General features: G+C 38.4%; 1 protein-coding gene across 1 annotated transcript in view; it reads left to right on the forward strand.

Annotated features, from left to right (window-relative positions):
- The first annotated feature begins 591 nt into the window (after positions 1–591).
- nrbp2b (nuclear receptor binding protein 2b) overlaps positions 592–26,293 on the forward strand; it is a 53,317-nt gene continuing 27,615 nt past the window's right edge. The window contains exon 1 of the mRNA XM_051940386.1: positions 592–1,293. Coding sequence (XP_051796346.1) covers positions 1,174–1,293 — 120 coding nt within the window. The 5' untranslated portion in view covers positions 592–1,173. The remainder of the gene's footprint in view (positions 1,294–26,293) is intronic.

The raw sequence follows: 26,293 nt of genomic DNA on the forward strand, positions 1-26,293 counted from the left end.
AAAGTTTCCCTGAAAAGTTTTATTTAAAAAAATCACCCAAATGTGGCAAGAAAATTCTTGTAAATATTTTCAAAAATGAGTAAAAATCTTTCAAAAAATCCTAAAAATATCTAAAATGATTACATATATATCAGTAAAAAATCCAGAGAATTTCGCTGGATTTTGGTTGATTTTTTTGTGAATGTTCTTAAAGAAACATTTTTAACATTTCTTTTTTCCACCAAAAAATGTTCAAAGACTTCCCAAAAATGTTGAAAATGTGGACATCAGAAGTTTCACTGTGAAAATATATATATTTCCCACATTTTTAAACTGTAAAACGGGTCAATTTTGACCCATGGGACAACAGGAGGGTTAATGGAATCAGTTTACTCAGGCTGATTTGATTGGTTTATTCAGGTAAGTCAGTTTACTTCATGCAAAAGGCTCCTAATCTAACCTGTATATTTGTTCTGCAGTTTGGACTTGTTCTGTATTTGTTTTCCAGCTCTGACTTGTTCTCTGTTTGTTCTCCTGCTTAGCCACATGGACTCTTCGGTGCGCACATTGCGGTGCCTTTACGGTAATTGGCTCCATCCCTCTGCGCACCGTGCCTGGCAGGAGCCCACGGCTTGGCTTCAGATCCCCGCAACACTGACAATGAGGCGTGTGGAAGATGGTCGAAAAACGAGCTCTCCTTAAAAAGAGACGATTTGGGCCGTGAGCGCACAGGAGTCAGAGGGATTCATGTGGCTTCACTGACCGAGCTTCCCCCCCACACTCGCTTCGTTTAGTGTGAATGGACAGATAAGAACGAAAACCATTTCGCAACCTATTTTGCATGCAGCCTACATGGGCGCATGAAGTCTTTGGTATATTTTTCCACCCCGTTCCGCCTCTCCGGCTTTGCAATGCGCACGCTTGTAGTTGTCTAAAAGGAGGCGACTTGAGGAACGCTGGTTTTTGAGGCATTTAACATTTTTTCTCCACATTTGCAAGATGTTTTGAGCGCCAAAGGGGGCAGGGAGAGCGGCTGGTGTCGTCGGAGGGGGGTCTGTTCACTGCGCAGACGAGACGCGGACCGTCTCTGCGCTACCGCTCGTCTGGTCTCCTCCACGACAAACCACAAGACGCAGGCAGGAGGAGGAAGAGTGGTGGTGCCGGAGTGGAAACCTGGAAATATACGGCGTTAAAATGACGATGTCCGTCCCGGAGAGGAAATCAGGCTCGGAGGGGAAGGAGGAGGAGAGCGAGGATGAGAGTGAGATCCTGGAGGAAAGCCCGTGTGGCCGCTGGCAGAAGCGCAAAGAGCAGGTTAGTCGATTTTGTTTGTGGTTTTGAAGCCGGTTTTCCTTTTTTTTTTTTTTTTTTTAACTGAATCCATCATCTGCACGTCGGACGCACACACAGTTATTGCAAAGCTTCAGCCCGGATTAGGTGTTTTTGCACCATAAACCTCACACCGCTTAGCCCACATTCAGCCTGTTTCAGTGGGACACGGAGAGAAACCGTTCCTGTCTGTGGACCAACCTTCACTTTGTTGCCAAACAGGCGTGTGTTGAGTCATAAAAAGCCTGCAGCTGGAGGATTATTGCAAAATATATTCAACATGAAGGACACACACACACACAGAGAAGTGCAAAGTCAGCTCAGTAAACTCTCCCTGGATCGATTAACCGGCTGACTGAAAATGATTTGGCATCTGTTTCTGATAATGTTTAGGGTCATTTTTTTGCTCCACTGTCAAATATTACATCATCCTCTTAAATATAAGTACTTTTATTTTGTTAATGTCATTGTAAATTAGAGGTTTAGTGATTAATCACCAGCAGTTTTATGTGCATTCTCTTTAACATGAGTAATTTAATAGTTTATTTGTTTTTCACATCAATATATCATTCTACATATTAAGCCTGGAATGATTAATCGGTTAATTCTACTAATTATTTAATCAATTATTCGGTCTGAGTAGGTTTTTCATCTTAGCTATTAAACATTATGTGGAATCGTCATCTTTTAATGAGTATCTTATAATTTTTTTTACCTTCTTTCTGTCTGTTTAAACTAGATGTGAAGCGATTAATCAATTAATCACCAGCTACATTGACAGTCGGTTGATTGTTTGAGTCACGGTTTGTGCTCATATGCTAAACAGTACCTGTCATTCTTTTTATGAGATTATCTTTTGTTTTTTTTAAACTTCTTCGTAAATTAGAGCCGTAACATTGATAATCAAATATCAGATTAATCACCGACTGTTTAGACAATCGATTAATCGGTTTGAATAACTTTTTTGATTAAATGTCAAACAGTAGCTGGCATCATCCTCTTTAATGTGATTTTCTTTTATTTTTCACTTCTTCATATTATTATAAATCAGAGCTGAGATAATTATTTGATCAATGGTCAACAGTTCAATCAGTCACCGGCAATTTTAACAATCGATTAATAGGTTTGATTAAGTTTTTATGCTTAAATGCCAAACATTACCTGCCAGCATCTACTTAAATGTCAACGTCTTTGACTTTATTTTGTTTTATTTATGTTATTATAAATTAGAGCTGGAGAAAATTAAAGATTAATTGTCAGCTATTATATTAATCACCAATTATTTTGACATTAGATTAATCAATTTGAGTCCTTTAGAAAAAATCTTGAATTCCAGCCTCTTGAATGTGAATATTTTCTGGTTTCTTTTTATCGCTACAACAGTAAACTCAATATCTTTAGGTAGTGGACAAAACAAGACATTTGTCATCTCAGTTTTCCTTTAGGAAACATTTTCTGAACCAAACAACTAATTAATTAATCAAGAAAATGACTCACACATCATTGGACATCAGAAATAATCATTAGTTGCAGGCCGATTGCAAATGACATATTTACATTTTGAACAATATTTTCAAATGTCGGGACTTCTACAAACAAAATTTGTAAAATAGTTCATCAGGTAAACAAACCGGTAACACTAATTTTATTCATCATGATTTTTACTGGCGTTTGTTTCATAATTTGGCCTATTAAATGTCAGAAAATCCTGAAGAAATACTTTAAAATGTCAAACAAACAGTGAAAAGCATGCCGTTTACTGTCACATAAGTCAAAGAGAAACAGCAAGTCCTCCCACATGAGAGGCTGGAAATTGAAAAATGTTTTGTTTGGCATTTTTAGAAGTGCAAAGGAACACAAAACTGTAATTTTGTTGCTGCTTTTTTGGATGAAAAATACTCCAACAACAATTAATAGCAGCTGCAGAATAGATTTTATGATATTCAGCTGATCTATACATGACCTTTTCTTTTATTTTATATAACACAGAGTAACATTCTGTGACACTTTCTTCTTCAACCTTCGATGAAGAAAACCTCTCTGGGTATTAAGAGCAGGTCCAGACAAGCTGAGGATGAGTTCATAGGCAGTAAAAACGTCGGTTCATTCTTTCAATTTTATTTAACGCTCAAATGACTTGTCAGTCGATCATCAGGTAACAATCTTGAAACATAACTGATCGCACAAACAATTTTGCAAACTACCAATTAGGAGCTAGTTGTAGATTCTTAAAGATGTAGTTTTTCTTAATTTAGTGTGATTATAAGAGAATATTTGGTGGCTTTTGGTTACAGTAGAGGTCACATTGGCTTTGGCAGATTGTGCTAAATATTTTCAGCTATTTTCTGACTTATTATAGTCAGTTAGGTCATTAAATGACACATCCAAAGATGATCTGAATTCCTCCTTGTGGTTCTAGTGCTCAGACACAGAGTGCTGCTGTGTTGACTGTCAGGATCAGCAGTGTTTGGTCTGCTCAGACGGCACATCAGCATCATCATAGAAAATCACCCAGTGGCCTTGCATGAAGCTTCCTCTCCCATAAATAATCCAGTGTTTGCTTCATGTCAACAGCAGCCTATCTGTGGCATTCCCAGCTGCTGGATTCACTGCCGCTTTGATAAGACCGAAACGCGTCCACATTCGCTTCGCGATGAGCGTAAGGCGTTTGTAAAAACCGCCAGAATGCTCAGTTGTGATCCAAATGGACGAAACAGACGTGTAAATGTCACTTTATTGTGAAGCAGAGGGCGTCGCCTCCACTAACGGCTGCAGATAAGGCTGAGAATTTAAGGTTATCTCTGGCTCACACACAGCCTCCAACCACCTGACCTCGCTGCACTTTCATTGAGTTTTCTTGACGTTTTTTAAAAAAAAGAGCAAAAAAACAACAACACACCCACACCCCACCCCGCTGACTTTCCACCCATTGATTACCCATCTGTGTGCTCTTCTGTGCTGCCTCGACCGTCACATTTTCATTTGCGCTGAGAGCATCAGTTCTTTATGGTCAAATGGAAAAATCAATGTTGGAATACTTCTCCTGTGTTTGTGCAGATAATCAAGCTCAAAATGCAAATAAAACCAGTCATTTGTACATATTTAACCACTTTTCTGAGTGAGGAACACTCATTTTCCCAAACAAAACAAATGCACAAAGTTCCAGTGAATTATCGATTTTATATTATTGATTCATATGTTAATTTTCTGTCGATTGTGAGGAAATATTTACTTATAAAGTACCAGAAGAGTGAAAAATGTCCATCTTGGTGTTTTGTCCAACAATCCTAAATACAGAGAGTTTTCAGTTCACTGTCATATAAAGCTGACAAGCATCAAATCCTTACAAGTGAGATGTGGCAACTACCAAATTATTACCATTTCTGAATAAAATACAGTTTTTTTGTTCATTTTTAGAGCTGTCTAACCAGTCCGGTGCTGCAGCAGTTTGAGCATCAGACCTAAAGTCTGTAAACTAGGGTGGTATTTTATGATCATCAGTTATCTTTCATTAATTGTTTGATGAATTGTTTGAGAGAAGTTTCTAAAATGAAGAAAACTGTTCAAAGTCCCGAGATGAAGCTGTCAAATCAGCATCAGTTCATCCCTCTTGACCAAACACAGACTATCGATTTTTCTCAGGGACTCAGCAGCGCCGTCGTGATTGAAAAACACAAAGCTGAGTGAGCAGAATCACAATAGCAGTAAAGGCTGTTCTTTTTTGTGATCCTTGTGATTTATTGGTTAAAGTCATTCCTTGCTTTAATTTTTTAAAATGTGTTCGAAAAAATAATGTAGGACCGCAACATTACCCAAGAAGTTAATCAAACTTGCTGGTTACGCTCCTTGTTTTGTTTCCAAGACCAAATGAATTAAAATGGGTGGACAGCTGTGGCTCAGTGTTGCTGTAATCCAGTCCTCTTGCCCTCTTTGTTAACGCAACTTGCGAGGAAATCAGCACTGAAATGATTTACGAGTTCATGATTTGCATTTCTGTCTGGTGGCACGTATCGCCTGCCTGAGTCACCTGTGACTTCCCAGAATGAGGACATCCAGTCTAACACCGCACACAACACTGTGACTCACTAAATATTGCCGTTGAATCATGTGTTTGCTCTCGTAGATCTTTGCAAGATAACAAGTGTGACTAATATTTTTCTGAAGAAATATTGTGCAAAGTGATCAGGCAGATAATGAAGTGAGACAAGAGGCATTGATGCTTGAAGATGTTGTAGTTTGGTCCAATGATTCATCGCATTTATCAACTGGACCTGCAGCAGAAACCCAGAAAATCTGTTCTTCTACAACTAAACAGCATTCTCACTTCCATTTTGAGGGAATTGTGTTTTCTACTAGTTTGCTTTTGCATGTGACACATCAAAAATGCGCTTCTAATCAGCACATCTTTGCCGTTTACTTTATGGGTTGCTCCTTTTCAGCCGACCAATCATATCATAGACGAAGAGTAACTTGTTGCCCCCGGTGACCCAGAAAATGGATTAAAAGCTTCAAACATGTTGCGAAAAAGTCGCATAATCGCCCAATCCATGACATTTTGGGTTCGATTTCAGCCAAACTTGACCAAATAGTAAGTGAAAATGAAACTTAAGTCTCAGAATATTGATCCCAAACTCATGTTTGGTGTGGCTCTTTTAATCAGGAAGCATTTCCTTTTTAAGTTGTAGTCTTTCCTCTCAGGGTTAAAACCCGTTTCTTTCAAAATGTAACCGAGGAGGCAATTTAGTTGCGTAGGGGCGTAATTTTGGCTAAACAGGTTTGGCAGCAGTAACTGTAACTCCTACAGCCAGTTCAAGGCGGGACAGTTGTGCCTTTTTCCGTTGTGTGATGTATGGAAAGGAGAATGACAGAGTTGTTGTTGTGCGTCTAAGCGAGAAGCAGAATCATTCACAGAGCTGAATCCACGTCTGTGTGAAAAGGAGAGCTGACAAGGCCGGACAAGCCACACTAGACGCCGGCGACATGTGATGCAGCGCTGTTGCGTCACATGTCATTCCTCTGATTGATTGTGGAACGCCAGCAAACTACATTGAAGCCGTGAAGTCCATCTTGGGGAGGACACTGAATCCAAAGTGGCTCCTTTAATGGCAGCTCCTCATTGTGGGTTAAAGGTTTTCTCTGTCCATGTGTGCAGACTGATGTGGACGTTCTACTCATACTTCACAAGGTACATGCCGGTCTGTTCTTTTGATGGTCACATTGAACCTTCATATCAACACAGAAAACCACACAAATCTCCAGTCGATGTTTCTGAAAGGCTGGCTGTGACTTTGCACTTTTTATAGCTGGTATAGCAGCTAGTAACACATTGGACGGTAGCGTGTCATTTTTCCTGAGGTGTGATGGTCGCAGTGGGTGGATAGTATTGCATCTCTGGAGAATTTAGAACTTCCTACTGTGTGCAGCATCTAAGGAAATCATATACCAGTTACAGCACCTCCAAAGTCCAGCATCGACTACTTCAAGATCAGTGAGAGAGGTCCTGATCGAGTGTTTCCTTGCTCTCGTTTCAGTTGGAGCCATTTAATATTTATTATCCACTGGTGCTATATATTTCCAAGATAATACATGCTCCAAGTACTTTAGATCAGCTCTGATACCCAGTGGGCACTTCCATGTTGGCAAGCATAGAATAGGAGTTTAATGAGTAGAGGAGCGCCATGACAAAGACTCTTCTGAGGCTTAATGGTCTCTGGCTAGCTTATAGATGTTAGTTTGTGCTGCTGTAAACTAAAACAGTGCTCTTGGATTGTGTTTGCAAATAAAACAGCCAATTTAGTGATTTGTGGTTCACACTTGTATGATAAAGAATCAAACTTAGTCCCCTACTTACATTTTTCTATTTGAAAGTGCTGCGACTGTTCTGTTTCAGATCTTAGGATAGAGTTTGGGACATCACTTGTAATAACTCTTCAAATTAAGAATTTTAGATGTGTGGCTGATGCAGAACCTCTTTGTACAAGTTCTCCTTGTTGTAGACGTCATTTGTTTTCCTGACATTGTAGGAGTTTATTGAGTAATGGAGCACCATGACAAAGACTCCTCTGAGGCTTTATGGTCTCTGGTTACCTTCCGGATCGTAGTTCATGCTGGTGTAAACTAAAACAGCGCAGTTAGATTCTGTTGTGGTGTGGCTGATGGTTCTTGTACATTCTGTCCTTGTGTATTTGTTGTAGACACCATTTGTTTTCCTGACATGTGCAGTCAGCTCATTTGCCGTGCAAACAGTCCTTGTGGGCGCGAAATTTGGGTTGCATGCAAATGTCGACTTACATGGAGGACAAAATCCCATTTATTGTTGTGGACTCACAGACTTTGTCTTAACTCAAAAAGACTGATGCAAACTCTTACTTCTTTGTCGCGTTCAAACATAATTTTTTCAGTGTAGCTTGGTCTCTTAAAATGAAGACGTCCATCATGAATAAAATCTCTGAATTCCCCTAATATACACAGAAAAACATACCGTATGACTGAGAGAAGTGTTTTCTTGAGCATCACAGTAATCAATTGATAGCTGTAAGAATTGATGCTTTGAAGACAGGAACTTAATGATGTTGGTTTTCCCAAATTTAAGCATCTACAGACCTGAAGAGTGATTGTGCAGTGGGAGTAAGTATCCACCTGTCACACTGAGCTCTACTGCAGTTGAGCTTGGACAGCAGATTATCACCGCCCCCCTGTGATCCTGGTTCGATAAACCTCCTGATCTGGATCCACACCCAGCTCCTGCTCTGCAGCCCCTTGGCGCTCATTCCAGTAATTGCGCCTGCTTCTATTTCCGGGATTCGCGTCCATCTGCTCACAGGGAGATGGAAATGACTTGATAACTGACATATGAATGTGTGAGCCTGAATGTGACGGGCAGATGCTGCTTTCTGCACTCGCTTGTTAGTTGAAATCTCATCCACGTGTCACTGCTCACATTCATGTGTCAGGCAGACAAATATGTGCTGCTGTGGCAGGTTGGAATTAATACAGGACTACGTTTTCTGTATAAAACGCATCATGACATTTGTACCAGTGGGAAAAACACAGATATGAATTCAGTTTAACTTCTAGCTAATCTTGGTATTGTGCATGTTGGCTCCCTGTCATTAATGGATCACTTTAATTGACCTGAGCTTTAATTACACCTGAGCTTTTGAGTCTGCTGTGAAGAAAAGCCTGTAATGTCCTTTATTGATTGTAACACTCCTGTCTAATGTAATTATGTGACCATATTCAGGGTTTCCCCAAGAAACTGTTCAGTTAGCCACTAAAAGCTTCACTCATCTCAACTTTTTATCAATTTAGTCAGCAGATTATGTCCAAAAGAAGTTTTATTCTAATTAAATGTGGCATTAATTGTCTAAAATATCATTTCTGCTCTTTTATCTGAAGTTAAATGTATATAATTTGAAATGTGCAATTTTACATTCGCATTCGTTACTGTGAGTTCTGTGAGTATTTTTAATCTATTATGAGAACAGTTTGTTTAATTTAATAAACATTTAATCTCCTAGTATCCAAATGTTATGCTATTTTCAGGAATTTTCACCTATTATATGTACTCAAATTGAAAAGCTTGTAACAGAAAAACTGTGAAGCCAAAATGCATGAATGAAAAGCATTTTCCAGTTGCTCAACATGTGCATGGAACTAAAACACAACGTTAACTACATGAATTCAAACATGATTCAAAAAGTTAACCGTAGCTTAACTAGATTACCTAAAACCTGGTGGATGTTATGAGGATAAGAAAAATTGAACGCTACCCAACCCTTACTAGCCCTTTGTGTGGCTTTTGGATTTCAGAGATGTAGACACAGTACAAAATTATTTAAAAAAATAAAGTTTTCTAACTGTAATTTAAAAAAAAAAAGTGTACTGGTGTTTCACAGCTTTCCTCTGTTTTGTTAAATCACTGATAATAACTAATAAAATCACAGAAAATGGTATTAATTTACATGTTAGCTATAAAAAACAGGGTAAACTATAAATGAGGTCAATGATCTGTATTTTTATAAATAATAATTTATTGTTCTACATTGTTTGACTTTAAAGCTACACTGTTTTTTCAGTCGTTAAATCAGCAAAAAATATTGTAATTTTATGAATGTTTCCAGTTTGTTCAATTACAGATAATATCACGAAAAATCACAGAACAAAAATATTAATTTACTTGTCGACTGTAAAACTGTCCACATCAAAGATCTAAATGTATTCCTTTACAATACGTGGCCATTAAGTCTTACAGTTTTCCTGTGTCACCCAAATCATAATTTTACAGACATTTTTGTAGATTAGTTGTACGTTACAGTATTCCATCATTCTTCATTCTATTTTTATTGGCATCTTTTCTGCCGGATTTTCATTTTCTTTCATACAAATTTTATTTTTCACAGTGTAAAGAATCAGTTGCTCCGAGCTCTTTGTCACATCTCTATTAGGAAATGTGAAGGACGGATGACGGTTTCGGAGTTTTCATTCTTCTAGGTGATGCTTTGGTGTTTAAGTCAGAGGCCACAGTGGGGTAATTCATTCAAATAAAAGGCAACCTTACAGGGTTTTTGTGGCTCAGAATGGGCCTTTGGTGAGTCACTGTGTTTGACAGTAAACATGATCGGTCTGTGCAGAGTAAAGACGGTGAATCTATGTATTTTCCTTTATTTCTGACTATCTGATACAGAAAAATATCTTTCAAACGTGAGTAAATTAAACCCCATTTAACAAAATTAGTTCTTTAACTCTTGCTGTCGTCGACTTACCTTCAGATAAAACCTCTTTGGATCCATCAAAAACCTTCTATACAGTGAAAACCCTGCCTTGCACCTATCCTGGTGTACATCGTCTTGTCGACCTGCAGTAGTTTCTGGATGTTTTCCATGTCTGAGCTCGTATTTTTGAGCCATTAAACTCGGCAAATGAACCCTCACCGCAGAGCATTTCCCCTCCTAAGCTCATGTTAAGCTGTGGATTGCACTAAATGCCGCCTGTCCTGGGGGGTTCTCCTAATAACCGACACTCCATAACAATCCAGCAGCACCGGCATGCTGGCTGGTTTGACAGCTGTCCTTTGAGGAATGACTTCCACTCAGGTTTCCCTGGAGGGGAGTTGGGCCGCGGGTGCAGTCGGCTTTGATTCACCTGTTAACACGGTCGCTCTGCCAGCAGCCGCCCTCCTCCTCCTGCTGCTGCTGCTGCCGGATCACAGCTTTACTGGGAAACCCATTCACACTCTTTAATTCTGTGGAAACAAAAATAATGATTTGTTTAGATAACCCCTTTGATTCTTGGTTGTTCTCAGGGTGCTGGCAGCATCGCTCTAAGGACTGCAGTGCTGCTGTGGACCCTGTTTCTGCTCTGGTTCAGAATGAAATATCTCAGCAACTGTTGGATGGATTTACATGAAACTTTGCACAGACACTTTTGATTCACAGAAGATGAATCTTACTGACTTTGGTGGCCCTCTGAGTTTGTCTCTGGCACCACCAGCAGATCAGATTGTTCACTTATTTAGTCAAAAGGGTTGATATGAAGACATTAAATGAATCCTTTTGACTTTGTTGATCTCCAAACTTTTTTTCTTGCGCCATTTTCATGCTGACATTTTTAAATTTTGAGTAAAATGTCTCAGCAACTCTTGATAAATCAAAGTCAAATTTAATTTTCCCCTTAAGACAACTTGGTGAACCGTCAGTATTTAGTTTGGCTGCATCATTAGGGCTGCAACGCTTATTATTTTACCATATTTTGCTGTTTGTTTTCACACTTTTTTTGAAGAGAATGCCAAAAAATGATTTAAAAAAATCCATTTGTATTTCTTAAAGCCCAAGATTTAGTCCTTAAATGTCTAGTTTTATCCACAGCCCAAAGATATTCACTTTACTGCCATCGAGGAGCACAGAAATCAGAAAATGTACTCATGAAAGAAGCAGGAATCAGTGAATCTGGACAGTTTTTCTTTAAAAATTTCTCAAACTGATTAAGTAATTATGAAAATAGTCAATGATTTACTATATTTTACTGTTTTATTTTTTGATGAGAATGCGAGAAAATGGTGAGTAATATCAATCAGTGTTTACCAAAGCCTAAAAAGATGTCGTCAAGTGTCTCGTTTTTTTCCACAACTCAAAGATGCTCAGAAAATTTACCCATTAAAGAAGCTGGAATCTGTGAATCTAGACAATTTTTCTTTAAAATAATTACTCAAACTGATTAAGTAATTATCCAAATAGTTGATAATATATTTAATTAAATAATTACTGCATCTCTAGTCGTCATCAAGTCCAAATGTCACTTTGTCTCCGCTTGGTTTGCAGCTGTACATTTAGTGCTTATTAAATGAGTTTTTTTTTTTGCAGGAGTGTCTCTTGTAAACTGAAGCGTCACTAAGCCTTTCCTGTTGAACTCGCCTCCCTGTGTGGGAAAAGGAGGAACCTTCAGCTGATTATGACTGACTCGGTGACACTGATTGATTAAACTTTTACATGAGCGCTGACAGACTTTACAGCCCGGCCGCCTTTGACCTCTGCAGCTCAGATAGCGTTCTATTTTGGTCCGTGCGTTTCGTAGCCGTAAAACTTTTACTGCGCGGCTCTCAATCAGCGGAGGTGTTTTAGCGTCCGGTTGTAAATTAAAGTTGCTGCACCGTGTTGGTCACGTGAGCGAAGTGTGTGCACAAAGCAGCGCCTGCAAAACGGTTTCATTCGGTGTTTACTCATCGCTGAGGAAGCTGTTAGCTGCCGGTCCACCCTCTGATCATCAGACTGTGATACTGAGTCGAGAAGCTCATTTAGGAGAGCTGTGGCTTTACTGCAGCAGGAGAAAATGGGAGTTTTACTTTTAATGCCACTTATTGAAAGAAATCTTCACGGAGAATTTTCCACCAACAAGTTCATTCAGTTCAGAAAACCTGAGCTGTGCTGTTTTTGTCTTCTGGCTTCACTGCGCAACGCAAAGCAGATCAGTTGTTCCATCACATTATGAGTTTATGGCTTTAAGTTATTTCATTCCCCTCATTTAGAAATGCTTGTTCTCACGTTTCAGTTATGAGAAGTAATGACTTCAGATGTAAATTAAAATCCAATGTGAGCACTAAAGCAATAAATTTAGGTGTTTAAAACAGAGATCAAGCTACAGAATTAGTTTTTTCTAGTTTGTGAAGTGATGCAAACATTTGTTGAAATTAAAAATGATCAAATTACAATTATCCAGGAGCGTTTTACTGACTGAAAGTGGGTCTCATTTAGCAAAGTGTAGCAATGCAGGGCAGCAAAGAAAACTCAGACATATATGATATTTAACCCTTAAGATAAGATCTACTTTATTCATCCCGGAGGAAATTATTTTGCCGGAGTACAATACAATAAACAATAAACAAAGGTTAGTGGAATATGCACAATTACACAGATGTTAGTAGTAAAACAGAAATAACAAAGGATACAAAGCACAAAATGCAAAGTGTGTAGAAGTGTTTGTGTGAAGTGTCTAGAAAAAATAAAAATGAAGAAAATAAGATAACACCAATACAAGATGCATACTATAACTGTATACTAATAACCAGAAACCAATTGAATGAAAGTAAACGGATGTATTGCACTACAAATGTTGCACTTGGACAATGATAATAGAGATTGTGAGTCTGTTAGGGAAGTTTATTAGATAAGTGGTCAAAAGTGACCCGGTGAGGTCGTTTTCTTGCAATATCTTTCTAATGAAAACATTTTATCATTTAAGTTTCCAGCTATTCCGCAAAAAGGCAAGTTTTGATATGATTCCATTTAAACTTTGAAGTTACCTTTTATATGTTTAAAGAAATTGGACACAGACTTGGAGGGACGGAGAGCAGCAGAATCTGGTTTAACCCTCCTGTTGTCTTCATTTATGGGCACCAAAAATATTGCTTCCTTGTCTGAAAAAAATCTCCAAATTTCCAAAAATTTCCCCAAATTTTCAAAAATTTGCAAAACCGTCAGGAAGAACATTTCAATAATTCCATTAAATTTCCCTTAAAAGTTTTATTCTTAAAAAATCCCCCAAATTTGGCAAGAAAATCTTGTAAATATTTTCAAAAAATGAGTAAAAATCTTCCAAAGAAATCCTAAAAATCTCTAAAGTGATTACAAATATATCAGTAAAACTTCTAGTATTTTCTGTAAGAACATTCACATAAAAATCAACCAAAATCAAACGAGTTTCGCTGGATTTTGGTTGATTTTTTTGTAAATGTTCTTAAAGAAACATTTTAAACATTTCTTTTTGTCCACCAAAAAATATTCAGAGATTTCTCAAAATTGTTGAAAATGTGGACATCTGAAGTTATTTTCCACATTTTCAAACTTTAAAATGGGTCAATTTTGACCTGCAAGACGACACGATGGTTAAAGTGAAAAATAAACATATTTCAAACATGAAGTCATTATTATGTGAATAAAAATATAAAACAAATGATTATTCTTAACCAAGTTGACAAAGAATAACATTAAAAGACATTGATTCTTCTGCATTTTTGACCCACTTATAGAATAGTGTGGTGTCCATTTACCAACCATGCATCTAAGGGTTAAAAAAATGGAAATCTAAAGGACGTGTTTGTCAGACATCATGTGTTTACACAGAGGATATTTCTATGAGCTGAATGCGAGCATAAACGCCTAGTCATGGTTTTCCTGCATGCTGATTCATGTGGACTTTGACAACCAGCGTGCACATGGTTCCTCTATACGGCTCCTGGAATAATGCATGGAAAAGCACATGGCGTTCCTGTGAATGTTTCTGAAAGTCTGCTTGTGACATTTTGCAGGACACAGCATCTAATTACAGGTTGGCCTGTAGCAACGTGTGTCTGATTATTTCTGAGGTGTGGATGAAAGCCTGCAGGTTGTGTCGCTGATTGACTTCCCGTCCCAAACACTGTGGTCAGACATCGTGGTTGGATTTCTGCAGAAATAGGAACCTCCCACTGTGTTTGGGTGCCATCAGTGGAAAGAATGCACAAATCCAGCAGTGACTACTTTAACTTCAGCTCTCGTGGTGATGACTTATAAAGGTGTGAATCTGCTGCGGCCGCTCCTAGAAGGCAAACATTTGCTTTCATGGGTGTCTGCAGATGATTCAGTTTATGTCACATAGAGTCTTAAAGGTGACACAGGAAGAAAGAATTGGCTTTAAAAAAAAAAAAAAAAAGTAAATCCTGTGATAATTTAGCAAAAATGTTTTAAAACACATTGCTGCCTGAACTCCACAGAATTTATTGCACCTCCTGTGAGGATTGAGCTCCTTTCTGTGATGGATTTGTTTGACACAAGCTCTTGATTTTAGGACATTACACATAAATACTCCTGCTCGGCCAACCAGTTTGCTTTTTTTTTTTAGATCTGATACTGATTAATAGTAATCATGGAGATCTGTAAACGAAATTTGCAGTAAAAATATTGTTTTGCAACTCAAATTTTAACGCAGAATTCAGTTGAAATGCCTCTGTTTTGCATAATTTTTGTTTAGAAGACACCTTCAACACTTATTCTCCAGTGTTTATATACTATTATTCGTTAAGTTGAAGTAATCAGACAGAGCTGTAGGCAGGACGTTGCTCAAAACCACAGACTGGAAACTACTGATAGTGAAAGGCGGCTGCATCAGAGCCAAGGAATCACAATTATTTATGCGGAAATCGGCTTAAAAATTATACAGATAATCCAAAAAATGCTGATTATCAGGTCTAATAGTCGGCCAAACCCTTCGTGGGTCACCTCTAATAAAAGCCTGACTTCTGCTCTTGAGGATGAAATTTTTACTGCAACACTTTATTGTAGCTCGCTGGAAATGTCATATCAGAACGGTGAGGAAGTGCAAACTCACCACCAGACTGCTAATCAGGTTCACAAGAGTTTAAAACAAATCCCTTTAGAGTATTGTTTAATAATCAGAAATCAGTAAAAAGAATTACTCACATAATCTGAAAGATCTGATAATTGGCCAGACTCTTAGCTATTGACTGACGCTTGCTCTTGAGCTGGATTTATTTCTGCCAGACTTTATTGTATCTGTGCCAAAAATGTCATATCAGAACAGCGAGGAAGTGCAAATACACCGGCAGACTACTAATCAGATCAAATCACACTTTGTCATTTTGCTAGACATACAGCTGTAGGCAGAAGGAAATTGTTCTCTTAGTACATGGGGATCCAACATGCGGCCTGCGGGCCAAAACCGGCCCTCCAGAGGGTCCAATCCGGCCCTCAAAGTGTAAAAATTACAGAGAAAACATTGACTGCAGATTGTAAATTAATAAAACTATAAAATAATTTCTAGACTCTGACATAGTATAAAATGTGAGATTGATCATTGTTCTTTTGAGTCTCATTTTTGTAATATTTAGTTTTCTTTCTGTTTGTTTTTTTGTCATTCTGATCATAAATCATCGTTTTTTTGTCATTTTGTGTCTTGTTTTGTAATATTTTGTCTTGTTTTTGTTGTTTATTGTTGTTTTTTTTGTCTGACATTTGTTGCTTGTCTCAAGCATTCGTTGTTTTGTTTCTCATTTTTGACGTTTTGTGTTTCTTTTTTGTCTCGCTTGCATCGTTTGTCTATTTTTTTGTCGCTTTGTTTCTCGCTTTTGACATTTTGTATCCCATTTTTGTCATATTTTGTCTTCTTTTTGGTTGTTTTTTGTCATGTTGATCATAAATCACTGTTGTTTTGTCATTTTGTGTCTCATTTTTGTAGTATTTTCTTTTCTTTTTGGTTGTTTTTTGTCATTTTGGTCATAAGTCGTTGTTCTTTTGTCATTTTGTCTCATTTTTTTGGAATATTTTGTCTTGTTTTTGTCTGACAAAAATGTTTTTTTGCACTAAAACAAAGGGAAAAATTTGGAGTTGATGTTACTCATAGGTTATCGTGCTGTGATTTTGCTGGACTGGCCCACTTGAGATCAAATTGGGCTGAATGCGGCCTCTGAACTAAAATAAATTTGACACCCCTGGCGTAGTGCAGTAGCGTGGAACGTTCACCAAATACACAGTGCAAAAATAGAGTTTTAAAGCCAAACTTTTTAGAGTAATTTTGTGTTTTTTTTTTTTTTTTAATCTTTCTTCTCATGTTTCTGTGCTTGTGTATCATCATAAACCTTCCACAGTCACATTAAGAAGCTCACATCCCCGTGAGCAGTGGTGTGAAGTGTGTCACAATAAACGACAGGAGAGGTGGTGTTCCGCTCCTCAACACTCTTCTGACACTTTTCCACCTGCGTCTTCAACCCTCGCAGCGTTTTCCTGTTACAATTCTCAGCTCGGGGTCATGTGATCCTGTGACCCGGTAGTGAAACGTGAGCCGGCCAGACCTCTGGGGGTCATCAGATCTGTCGGTGGGACGTACGTGGAGGTGGTTGTCAGCGTTTTCCGCTCCAGCTGTGCGAAATGGAGCCGCCCCCGATTTTCTGCCAGTCGGCCGGGAAAGCTGGCGTGAAAAGGAGTCTCTGCAGGCTTTCACGGGGCTGTCACAGCGGTTCACATCACATGACATCCCGGCCTCCGAGGAATGCCTTCGACCTCCTCAAGCATGTCGCACAAGCAGCCGGCAAGATCTCTGAAAGACGCCGCTTTCCTCGAGTCATCTTCTGAGAGAATCAGCGTGCAAATGTAGACATGTTTTTTTTGTTTTTTCATTTTTCTTGCGTCGTTGGACTCGTGAGTAGACAGAATTCTGGCATTTATCACAGGAAAACAAGACTTAACAGTTCCATTTGGATTTACATAATTCAGACTGCATAATGGCGTCATTATTCATGTTTCTTTGTTTAGTGTCTGCTTTTGTGTCTGCTTCTAAATTAAATCAAGTGCACTGAAGGCGCCAGCAACTCAAATATTCTACCTTTTATTCCTAAATCTTTAGTTTTGTGCTTGTTTTTGTATTTAGTTTGGCGAACAGGCCAGCATTAGACAGCTTGACATCACATGAGGATATTTCAGAACAGCAACAATGGACGGTAGGAAGGAATTTATTTGGTTTGGATTTCAAACCTTCAGTCTCGCATTTCAGCGGTCTTGGAGGGAAAACCTGCTGCAGAAAAAACAAACAGATGTGAGCGACTAAACCAGAGCCGGGTTTAGAATAAGAAGGCATTGTTTGAAATTGTGGAGACTGGAACAAACCGTAAAACATGTTGGGGAGAAAAGCCTCGAGTGAAATAGCATCTCAAAAGCTGCGACTTGTATTCTTCTACAGGCGAGAAATGGATTTTCTGCACGAGGAATCAGCTTTCCGTAATCCCTCAACACAGTTTAGGAAAAACATGTTTCAGCAGCAAAACAATGACCAGGATTTGGCATTTTTAGATCGGCTTACTAGATGAGGTTCTACTTGGAGCTATGCAGAGCTTTGGAGGCGCAAGCCTACCTGTTGTAGCTGAAACACTATGTGAGAACTATGTGGAACAACAGGAAAAATAGGCGACTCTTTCGTGTTTCTGCTTTTGTTTGACCTTTTGCTTTTGCCCCTGTTGCGGAAAAGACAGAAGTCACAGCGGAGTGCATTGTTCCTCCTATCTAAACAATCTAAACACTCTCTGGTTCAAACCAACCTTTCAGTCAGTCAGTATTTGACCTGTGAACAGCAACGTCCCCCTCAGGTGATGTGCTGCTGGCTAGTTTGCTTCCCATAATCCTTCACTTTGCATATGTGGAGAGTTCCGCAAATGGACACCAACAAGGAACCACGAATCTGCAGAGTACTTCTCAGCTTGTGACATCAGTTTTATAATGCCTTAAGTGGCTGTTAAGTTTCGAGTTTCAGTGCAAGAGTTCTCTCATCTTGGACTTGGACTCATAACAGAAAGTCTGGTTTTACAAATCAAAGTCAAATTCAGCTTTGTTGTCAAATCTTCAGTATGCACATGACATGCCAAGAATCGAAATTATGTTCCCCTCTCTTCGTGCAACAGTAGACATTAAATAACACTTAGAAGGTTCTGAGATAATAGTATAAATTTAGAAATGTAATGTAGAAAATAAGATATGAAAGGCAAAAACTACGTAAGAGAGCAAAAAACAGGTCAACTAAGAACAAGGGAGCAGAACTAGAACCAAGCAACAATGTGTGTTTTTCTAAATTTGTCTCTTGCACCTTTCTCGCTTACGCATCTTCAGTGTTCTGAGTAGTATACCAGTATCTGACATCCACACCTTCTTTTCTTTTTTGTTTGGAAGAGTTGATGCACTCCCCATCTGCTGATTTGAGCTGTTTCCCTTTCTCCTCTTTAATGCCATTCATACTGAGCTGTTTGAGTGACTTTGTGCAGGATTTAAGTGAAAAGCCACATGTGCCTACAACATGTTGTGATTAAATTTGGAAATTTGCTGCTCTGTCTCCGCCCACACGTACAACACATAAAAAAGATGTAGGTCGCTGTCATATCTGCTGCAGTTTATGGGAAGTCATCATCATATGCGCGTTGTACTCAAACGGCAACAAGCCAAGCAGCATGCTGGCTGGAAATCGATTCAATGTTGAGCATATTTCAGATTTAAAAAATAAACCCGTTCTCGATAAAATATGTTAATTAAAAAATGCGCAACTGTAGCTCTGATACTGGCATCTTTCAGCTCCATCTGATTGGTTGCACATTATGATGAACAGTCTAATAAAACTGGAGAATAAATGTCAAGGAGTTCTCTTTTAACTAAGCTGAAATGAAATGAACAAAGGCATTTCATCAGAATTTGGTGTTAAAATTAGTGTTATTCTGAATTTTTTCTCCAAGATGTTTGTTTTTTTCCAGATATCGGTTAACGATTTTCCTTGATTACTAAAAATCTGCATTAGCCAAGAAAACATCTAAATATTTAGCAAAATGTAAATAAACAATGGGGATTTCAACAGATTTTTGTATTAGATTTTGCTATTCTAGATTTAAATATTTAATGCAAATGTACATTACTGTTCAGAAGTTTGGGGCCACTTAGAAATGTCCTTATTTTTGAAAGAAAAGTGTTTTTTTTAGTGAAGATAACGCTAAATTAATCAGAAATCCAGTCTAGACATTGTTAATAGGGCATATGACTATTCTATCTGGAAACAGCTGATTTTTAGTGGAATATCTCCATAGAGGTACAGAGGAACATTTCCAGAAACCATCACTCCTGTGTTCTAATGCTACACTGTGTTAGCTAATGGTGTTGAAAGGCTAATTGATGAATAGAAAACCATTGTGCAGTTATGTTAGCACATGAATAAAAGTGTGAGTTTTCATGGAAAACATTAAATTGTCCGGGTGACCCAAAGCTTTTAAACTTTAGTGTACATCGGTCCTAAATGTAGTCTGTTGGTCTCCTTCATTAGTAGTAATTGGTATCAGTCCTGGAAAAAGCATTGATCGACCGCTAATGGCAGCACAGCTAAACAGAGCACAGCTGGTCTTAACAAAGCTGTTCTGTTCAACCACAGACTATAGAAATGCGATCATCCCACAGCATTTACATCTCAGCTTGTCGTTAGTAATCAGTTATCGGAGTCAGACCCGGTGCACATTTGCCCACTAATACTGTAGACAAATTACATCATATCTGCTGATGATAAGCAGACAAAAATATCCAGCGGTGGAATTTCCAAACATTTAGGGGTTTACAAACACATCCTTGTGACTGTGATGCATTCACATGCAGGGTTATAATAATAGCATCAGCTTGCTTCCTGTTGTGAATCGTAACGTGAATCCTTTAATAAGTGTTTGCAGTCCGCTGACTGATTCCCATAATATGGGAAACCATACTATTTACACGAGCTGTTGTACACTGTAAAAAGGAATGTTCACTGTTTTTAACTAGATTTTGCGCCATTTAACATTAATTTACTGTTGTTCTCCCAGTTTTGTTAAACAACAGTTCATACCTTGTAAAATCACGAAAAAAGACGCTAAATTACATAAAAAAGACTGTAAATAATGCACATATGAAAAATATGTATTTTTACGTGATTGTAATACATTATTTTTCTTTATACAGCATTGAACAGGAAAAGTACACAACCTGACTGTATATAAATCAGCAAACATGTCAACATTTTACATATATCTGGTGTTATTTGAAAGAACAATTATTCCTGTTAAGGGCTACAATTCCTTGTTTTGTTAAATTACAGATATCTTTTAAAATCACAACAAAAAGTGTAAATTTACATGTTCAGTGTGGGGAAGAAAGGTTAAAAAAAGGAGGCAAAACTGTGAATAATACACTTTTATTCTTTCTTTACAACATTTGACACAATTCTTACTGCATTTAAATCATCAAAAATATCAATATTTTACATATATTTGCTGTTAATCATCAAAATATTTACTGTTATTTCGCAGATTTTGCTTGTTTGTGAAATTTCAGATAATATCCAGTAAAATCACGGTGAAAAAAATATATCATTTCCACGCTGATTGTATAAAAAGAAAGAAAACAAAGCAAAAACTGTACACATAATGTCAACGTTAAAAGTCAGCAATTTTACAAATGCTAATTGTGTTTTTTTTACAATACATGACCAATAAATTGCACTTTTACACTACGTTTTACTGATAATAAAGCAGCTAAAAATACAATTATATCACAGATAGTTGCTGTTATTTTGACAGCTTTTAATCAGTACAGTACTCCACTGTTTTTTTTACCATGCTTTTCTTTATAGTCTACAAAGCAAAAAGCCTGTAAAGACACTGAAACCGCAGTTACGGTCTGGCTGCTATCGCTCTTTTTTCCACCCTCCTCCTATTGTAAGCCAAAGGCCAAGGTTCTCCTCCTCCTCGGCGTTCTCTGTGACTTTGATCTGGGAACATGTGTGTGAATGTCGGCCTGTAAAAACATCATACAAGCCCTCCCGATGTCACAAAAAAGCCTTAACAAACACGACTCTCCTTGTAAAGACCTGTGTGCTTCAACTGTCAATAAAGACGGGATACCACGCGGGGTTTCAGGAGACTTTCCGGCTTCAAAGGGAGCTTTCTTTAGTTTGCTGATATGAAAACTGTTCAGGTGTTCATTCCTCTGCATTTGCGCTCCAGCAGATCATAGCTTGACCTTTGAAACCAAATATGTACATAATAAAGGGAATGGGTCTAGTAGAGAAGCAGCACAAACATGTTTAATAGCTTTAATGTGGAGGGAAGTATTGACAAGCGTTTGATATTTATTTATTCGCCCTAAAAGCTTAGATACGCTCTTAAGTGTTTCCACTTTTGCAGCCAAGTCTTGCAGAATGTACCGGTGATTGTTGATTTGTCGCTCGGATTTTAATTCCTTTCATTCGTTTGCTCTTTTTGCTGAATCAATAACGGAACAGCTGCGGGAAAATTGGAAGAATTTCTTGTTTCGACACTTGAAACCAAAGCGCCACTCACAGCTCAGAAGTGTCAATTAATGCAAACCAATTTTGCGATGTTATGACAATGAACACGCCGGGTAAAATGTTCAAATGGGATACAAGCAAAAACCAACAAATCCTTTATGAAGCTTTAGTCTGGCGTCGTTGATCATGAACCCCCTCTTCCTCCGGAGCAGAAATAACATCTAACTGGCTCTTCACAAGCTGAAATCAGATTTCCTCGCCTCCGTGAGTCTGCCGTCGTCCCTGCTCGGCACATGAAAGCTGATCTATATTCAGAATTTGAATGTGCCGTTTATGCAGATCTGCAGGGTGAAAGTAAAGCAGGTTGCTGTGATGCAGGAGCCGCAATTGAATTAGGAGAGCGTCCCGGCAACCATCAATCAGTCGGAGGTCTGATGAATTAAATATGGAGCTCATAAACAAAGGCGTCCATTCTGATAATGAGGGCTTTAGTTACTATTGAGGACACAGAGGTCGTGTCCTCCGTGTTAGAGGACTGAATGTGGTTTACATTTCATTAATTTAAGGGACAGACGATAGGATTTAAAAGGCAGCGTTTTGTTACCTGCACAGTAAATTGTATTAGGGATGAAATGCCATCTGCCTTCTCTATTTGGTCTCATTTTTCTTGACCCCTTTTAAAGTTTGAAAATGTGGAGAATGTATATAGTTTCATAGTGAAACTTATGATGTCCACATTTTTAACATTTTTGGGAAATTTTTGAACATTTTTTGATGGGAAAAAAGAAATGTTAAAAATGTTTATTTTCCCTCCTGTTGTCTTCATTTACAGGCACGAAAAAATATTGTTTCCTTGTCTGAAAAAAAATCCAAAAATTCAGCAAAAAATCCCCCAAATTTCTGAAAATTCTTGTAAATATTTTCAAAAAATGAGTAAAAATCTTCCAAAAATCCTAAAAATATCTAAAATGATTAGTGAAACTTCTAATATTTTCTTAAGAATTTTCACAAAAAAATCAACCAAAATCCAGCGAAATTCGCTGGATTTTGGTTGATTTTTTTGTGAATGTCCTTAAGAAACATTTTTAACATTTTTCTTCCACCAAATAATGTTCAAAGATTTCCCAAAAATGATGAAAATGTGGACATCAGAAGTTTCACTGTGAGAATATATACTTTTTCAACATTTTTAAACTTTAAAATGGGTCAATTTTGACCCGCATTTTAGATGTTTTTTGGAAGATTTTTACTCATTTTTTGAAAATATTCACAAGAATTTTCTTGAAAAATTTGGGGGATTTTATTTAAAATAAAACTTTTAAGGAGTTAATTGGAATTTTCTTCCTGAAGGTTGTGCAATTTTCAGAAATTTGAGGAATTTTTTTGCTGAATTTTTGGATTTTTTTTCAGACAGGAAAACGACATTTTTTGTTGCCTGTAAATGAGGACAACAGGAGGGTTAAACATGATTTTTGCACCTTGTTATTTCTGTGACGTCTTGTCCATCTTTATCATCAGTTCTGTGGCCTCCTCTCTGTCTCTGACATGCGAAGATGACGTCCTTTTTCTTACTACCTCTTCCAAAACTCTTCACCGCTTCTTCACAGAGCAACAGAATCCCAGAATTGACGCGTCCAAACAAGTCAAATGGAAAATGAGGAGAAACTTGCAAACATGCAGAAAATTGGAGGCTTTTCTTTCTTTCCCAGGACACTAACCCCATGGGAGTGTTTTTAGCTCGGACAAAAGCCATGTTCAGACAGACAGCAGCAGTGTGTGTTCAGTGGTAAGAGCTCTGGCAAAAAAAAAAAGGTTGTACTGGAAAGAAATTCAAGCTGGCTCAGCTTTTTGCACAATTTAGTGTTATAAGTGGAGGTGCTATGAGTGTATTAGCCTTTTAAATCCCAAACAGTTTCTGGGTGTTTGTTGTTCCGCTCACATTTTTATTCACTGGGTTCATTTTTCTCTGCGATATAAAGCCGTGCATTTCTCGCACAATGACTTTTGAGAAATAAAACAATGTTATAATACCATAAAACATTAAGAAATAAAAAACAAAAGCTGAATTTCTTCGATTTCTTATACAAAAACCCACAAAAAGTGCAACCAATATTGGAAAAAGTGGTGATTATATGTGATTTTGCATTTTTTATTGGTCTCCATACTTGTCTCCTGTCTGTATACACAGCCTACAGTTCATCCCAGTTCACCTAAATTGTCCACAAATTATTGTCGTGAGACTGCTGGTCACAGCAGACTAAATAATGGCTTGACAGTTGCATCGAGAAGTGCAGAATTTTTCATTTTTACAGAATCAGGTCAGAGCAAATTCTGTATTTTTGGTACATTTTTTTATTAGTTAGGATTTGGAGGAAATATGGCAATTTTAAGCTAAGATTTTGACCATCAGATCAGAGAGTTAAAAATTCAAATATTCTGTTTTTACATCTTCTGCTGTGACAAATTGTGTAATTTTTGTTTCCAAACCCTCTATTAGGTTTTGTGATTTAGGGGGTTGATGGATCAAATAATTTGATAATAGATTAATCAGTTTTAATCAAACTTCTCTGATTTTAGCTTCATCATTTGAATATTTTGACATTTAAGGCTGTCATCTTGGACTTTGGGAACTCTGATATTTTTCACAGTTTTCTCATTTAATCAACAGTGAAAATGATTGGTAATTGCAGCCCTAGCTATACAACCTCGTATGATTTAGATAACTTTGCAACATAAACACCACATTTCTGTTGTTCAACTTATTGTTATGATGAAAGATAAAAAATTCCAGCTTCTGCGATAACTTTCCAGGGTTGTACTACTCAGTGACTCAGTTTTACAAACCATTGTGTAATGTTGTGTCTTTAAACTCGCCTATCTCTCACTCAAACTGGACTTCCTGTGTCCTGTTTAATGGCACCTGAAGCCGAGCCGCCACACCCACAGAGCATTTGGCTATTTTTAAAACCTCTGCGTGGACGCTGTGACGACAAAAAAAGCACAGTAGTTGTTGCTGTCTTGTGCAGAAAGCGTGCACAGGTAGGTGAGGGTTAGATAAACAGACGCTGACCCCCCATGCGGTGCTTTCACTGACTCTACTATGGAGCTTTGTTATGTAAGCGGCACCAGAAAAACGACCGAGCTCGCTGTCTCCATGCTTGTCTGGCAGCAGACTTTTGTTTGAACACGCACTGAAGAGGCAGCTCAGGTTCACTCTCGCTTTCTCAGTTTAATCCCCCCCCCGGGAAGATAAAAAAGCCACACGATAAACACAACTCTGCTCTGATTCACATCCGTCAGCCTCCTCCTCTGTTTCGCCACATGGGACCTTCTTAACAAGCTTCATGTCGCCCACTTGACTAATTGAGGCCTCGTAAACCCGACTATAGCTGAAACTCGTGCTTAACTGCATTCTCGCACTCCTCTTAAGCGTTTTCTTCTGCTTCTCGGTGTTGTTTTGCCTGCAGTGATGGGCGTGTTACGAGCTAACGTCGGCCCCAACATGCGCGAGCACGCCGCCGCTGAGCCCGATCCAAGCTTTTTAACTGTTGCTGGCTGGCTACTTGTGGCTCAATAAAGGCTCTGCTGCCGACTGCCAAGCCTTTTGAGCTTTTACCCTGAGTCACCTCTTCTGCGTTGCTGGAAAGCTGTACTGCAGTAACCCCTGCTGGAGATGCAGATCAGGGGAGGAGGAGGAGGAGGAGGGGGGGTGCGGTTGACTCTTCCGTTCGGTTTCTAGTAGCAATGAAGCAAGCAGTGTGTTTGGATTTACAAGCATGAGTTGGGTAATCCAGTGGGCAGAAATTACCCCGCTTTATGGAGAACTTTAATACTCGCTCAGACGCTGCCAGGCCCTCTTAAGCTTCTCCGGGGTGAATTGCAGAAAGAGACAAGAAGGGTGCCAGTTTTGACTCCACAGTTTTTTAGGCAGCCTACTTAGAATTGATTTTAATATTCCAAGAGCTGGAATTCTTTGAAAAATCCTCCCTTTGGTGCCAGAGTTCTCGCTGTGTGGGTGAGCGAGTTTGAAGCTGTCGTCCTAAACTCTGAAACCCCACAAACTTTACCTGACGTCATAAAGGGCAACGAAATGCAAGAAAGAGCTCAGATTTAATGTGCAGCTCCTTTAAACTCTCTTTCTGAACGGATGTATTGTTAGTGATGCCGTTTGATGAACACACAACAACATATTCATGCTGCTGCAGAATAAAGAAGTACAGTTTTTGGAGGGCTTTGGGCTTCCTCTGTCAGCCAAAAGGCTCTGAATTGTGGGTAAGTCTCTGAAGCGAAGAAAGCAGCAGCACAGACATGCTAACTGAGGTCCTGCGTTTAAATCTAATGTCCTGGAAAAAATTTTCTAATTTACAGAATCAGGGATGTGTACAGACATTCGTTTTTTTGTGTTTATTTTAAGTGCAGACACTCACAGACTTTCACATGAAGTTTATTGCTAATAGAATTGCACATTTCACCGTTAAAGCCGCTGTAATCTGTATTTTATGTGTGAAGAAGTGAACAAGTAGCAATGAAATCACACAGAACTGAATTGTTTTCACCTTTCATGCCCTAAAAAATATATAAGAACTTGTGAAAAATTGGCAGCAAAAGTGCCAGAAAAGTAGCCTAGCCGCGCTAGACAACCCACAGCAACGAATTTAAT

This window comes from Acanthochromis polyacanthus, chromosome 20 (assembly GCF_021347895.1).
Source record: "Acanthochromis polyacanthus isolate Apoly-LR-REF ecotype Palm Island chromosome 20, KAUST_Apoly_ChrSc, whole genome shotgun sequence".
Classification (NCBI taxonomy): domain Eukaryota; kingdom Metazoa; phylum Chordata; class Actinopteri; family Pomacentridae; genus Acanthochromis; species Acanthochromis polyacanthus.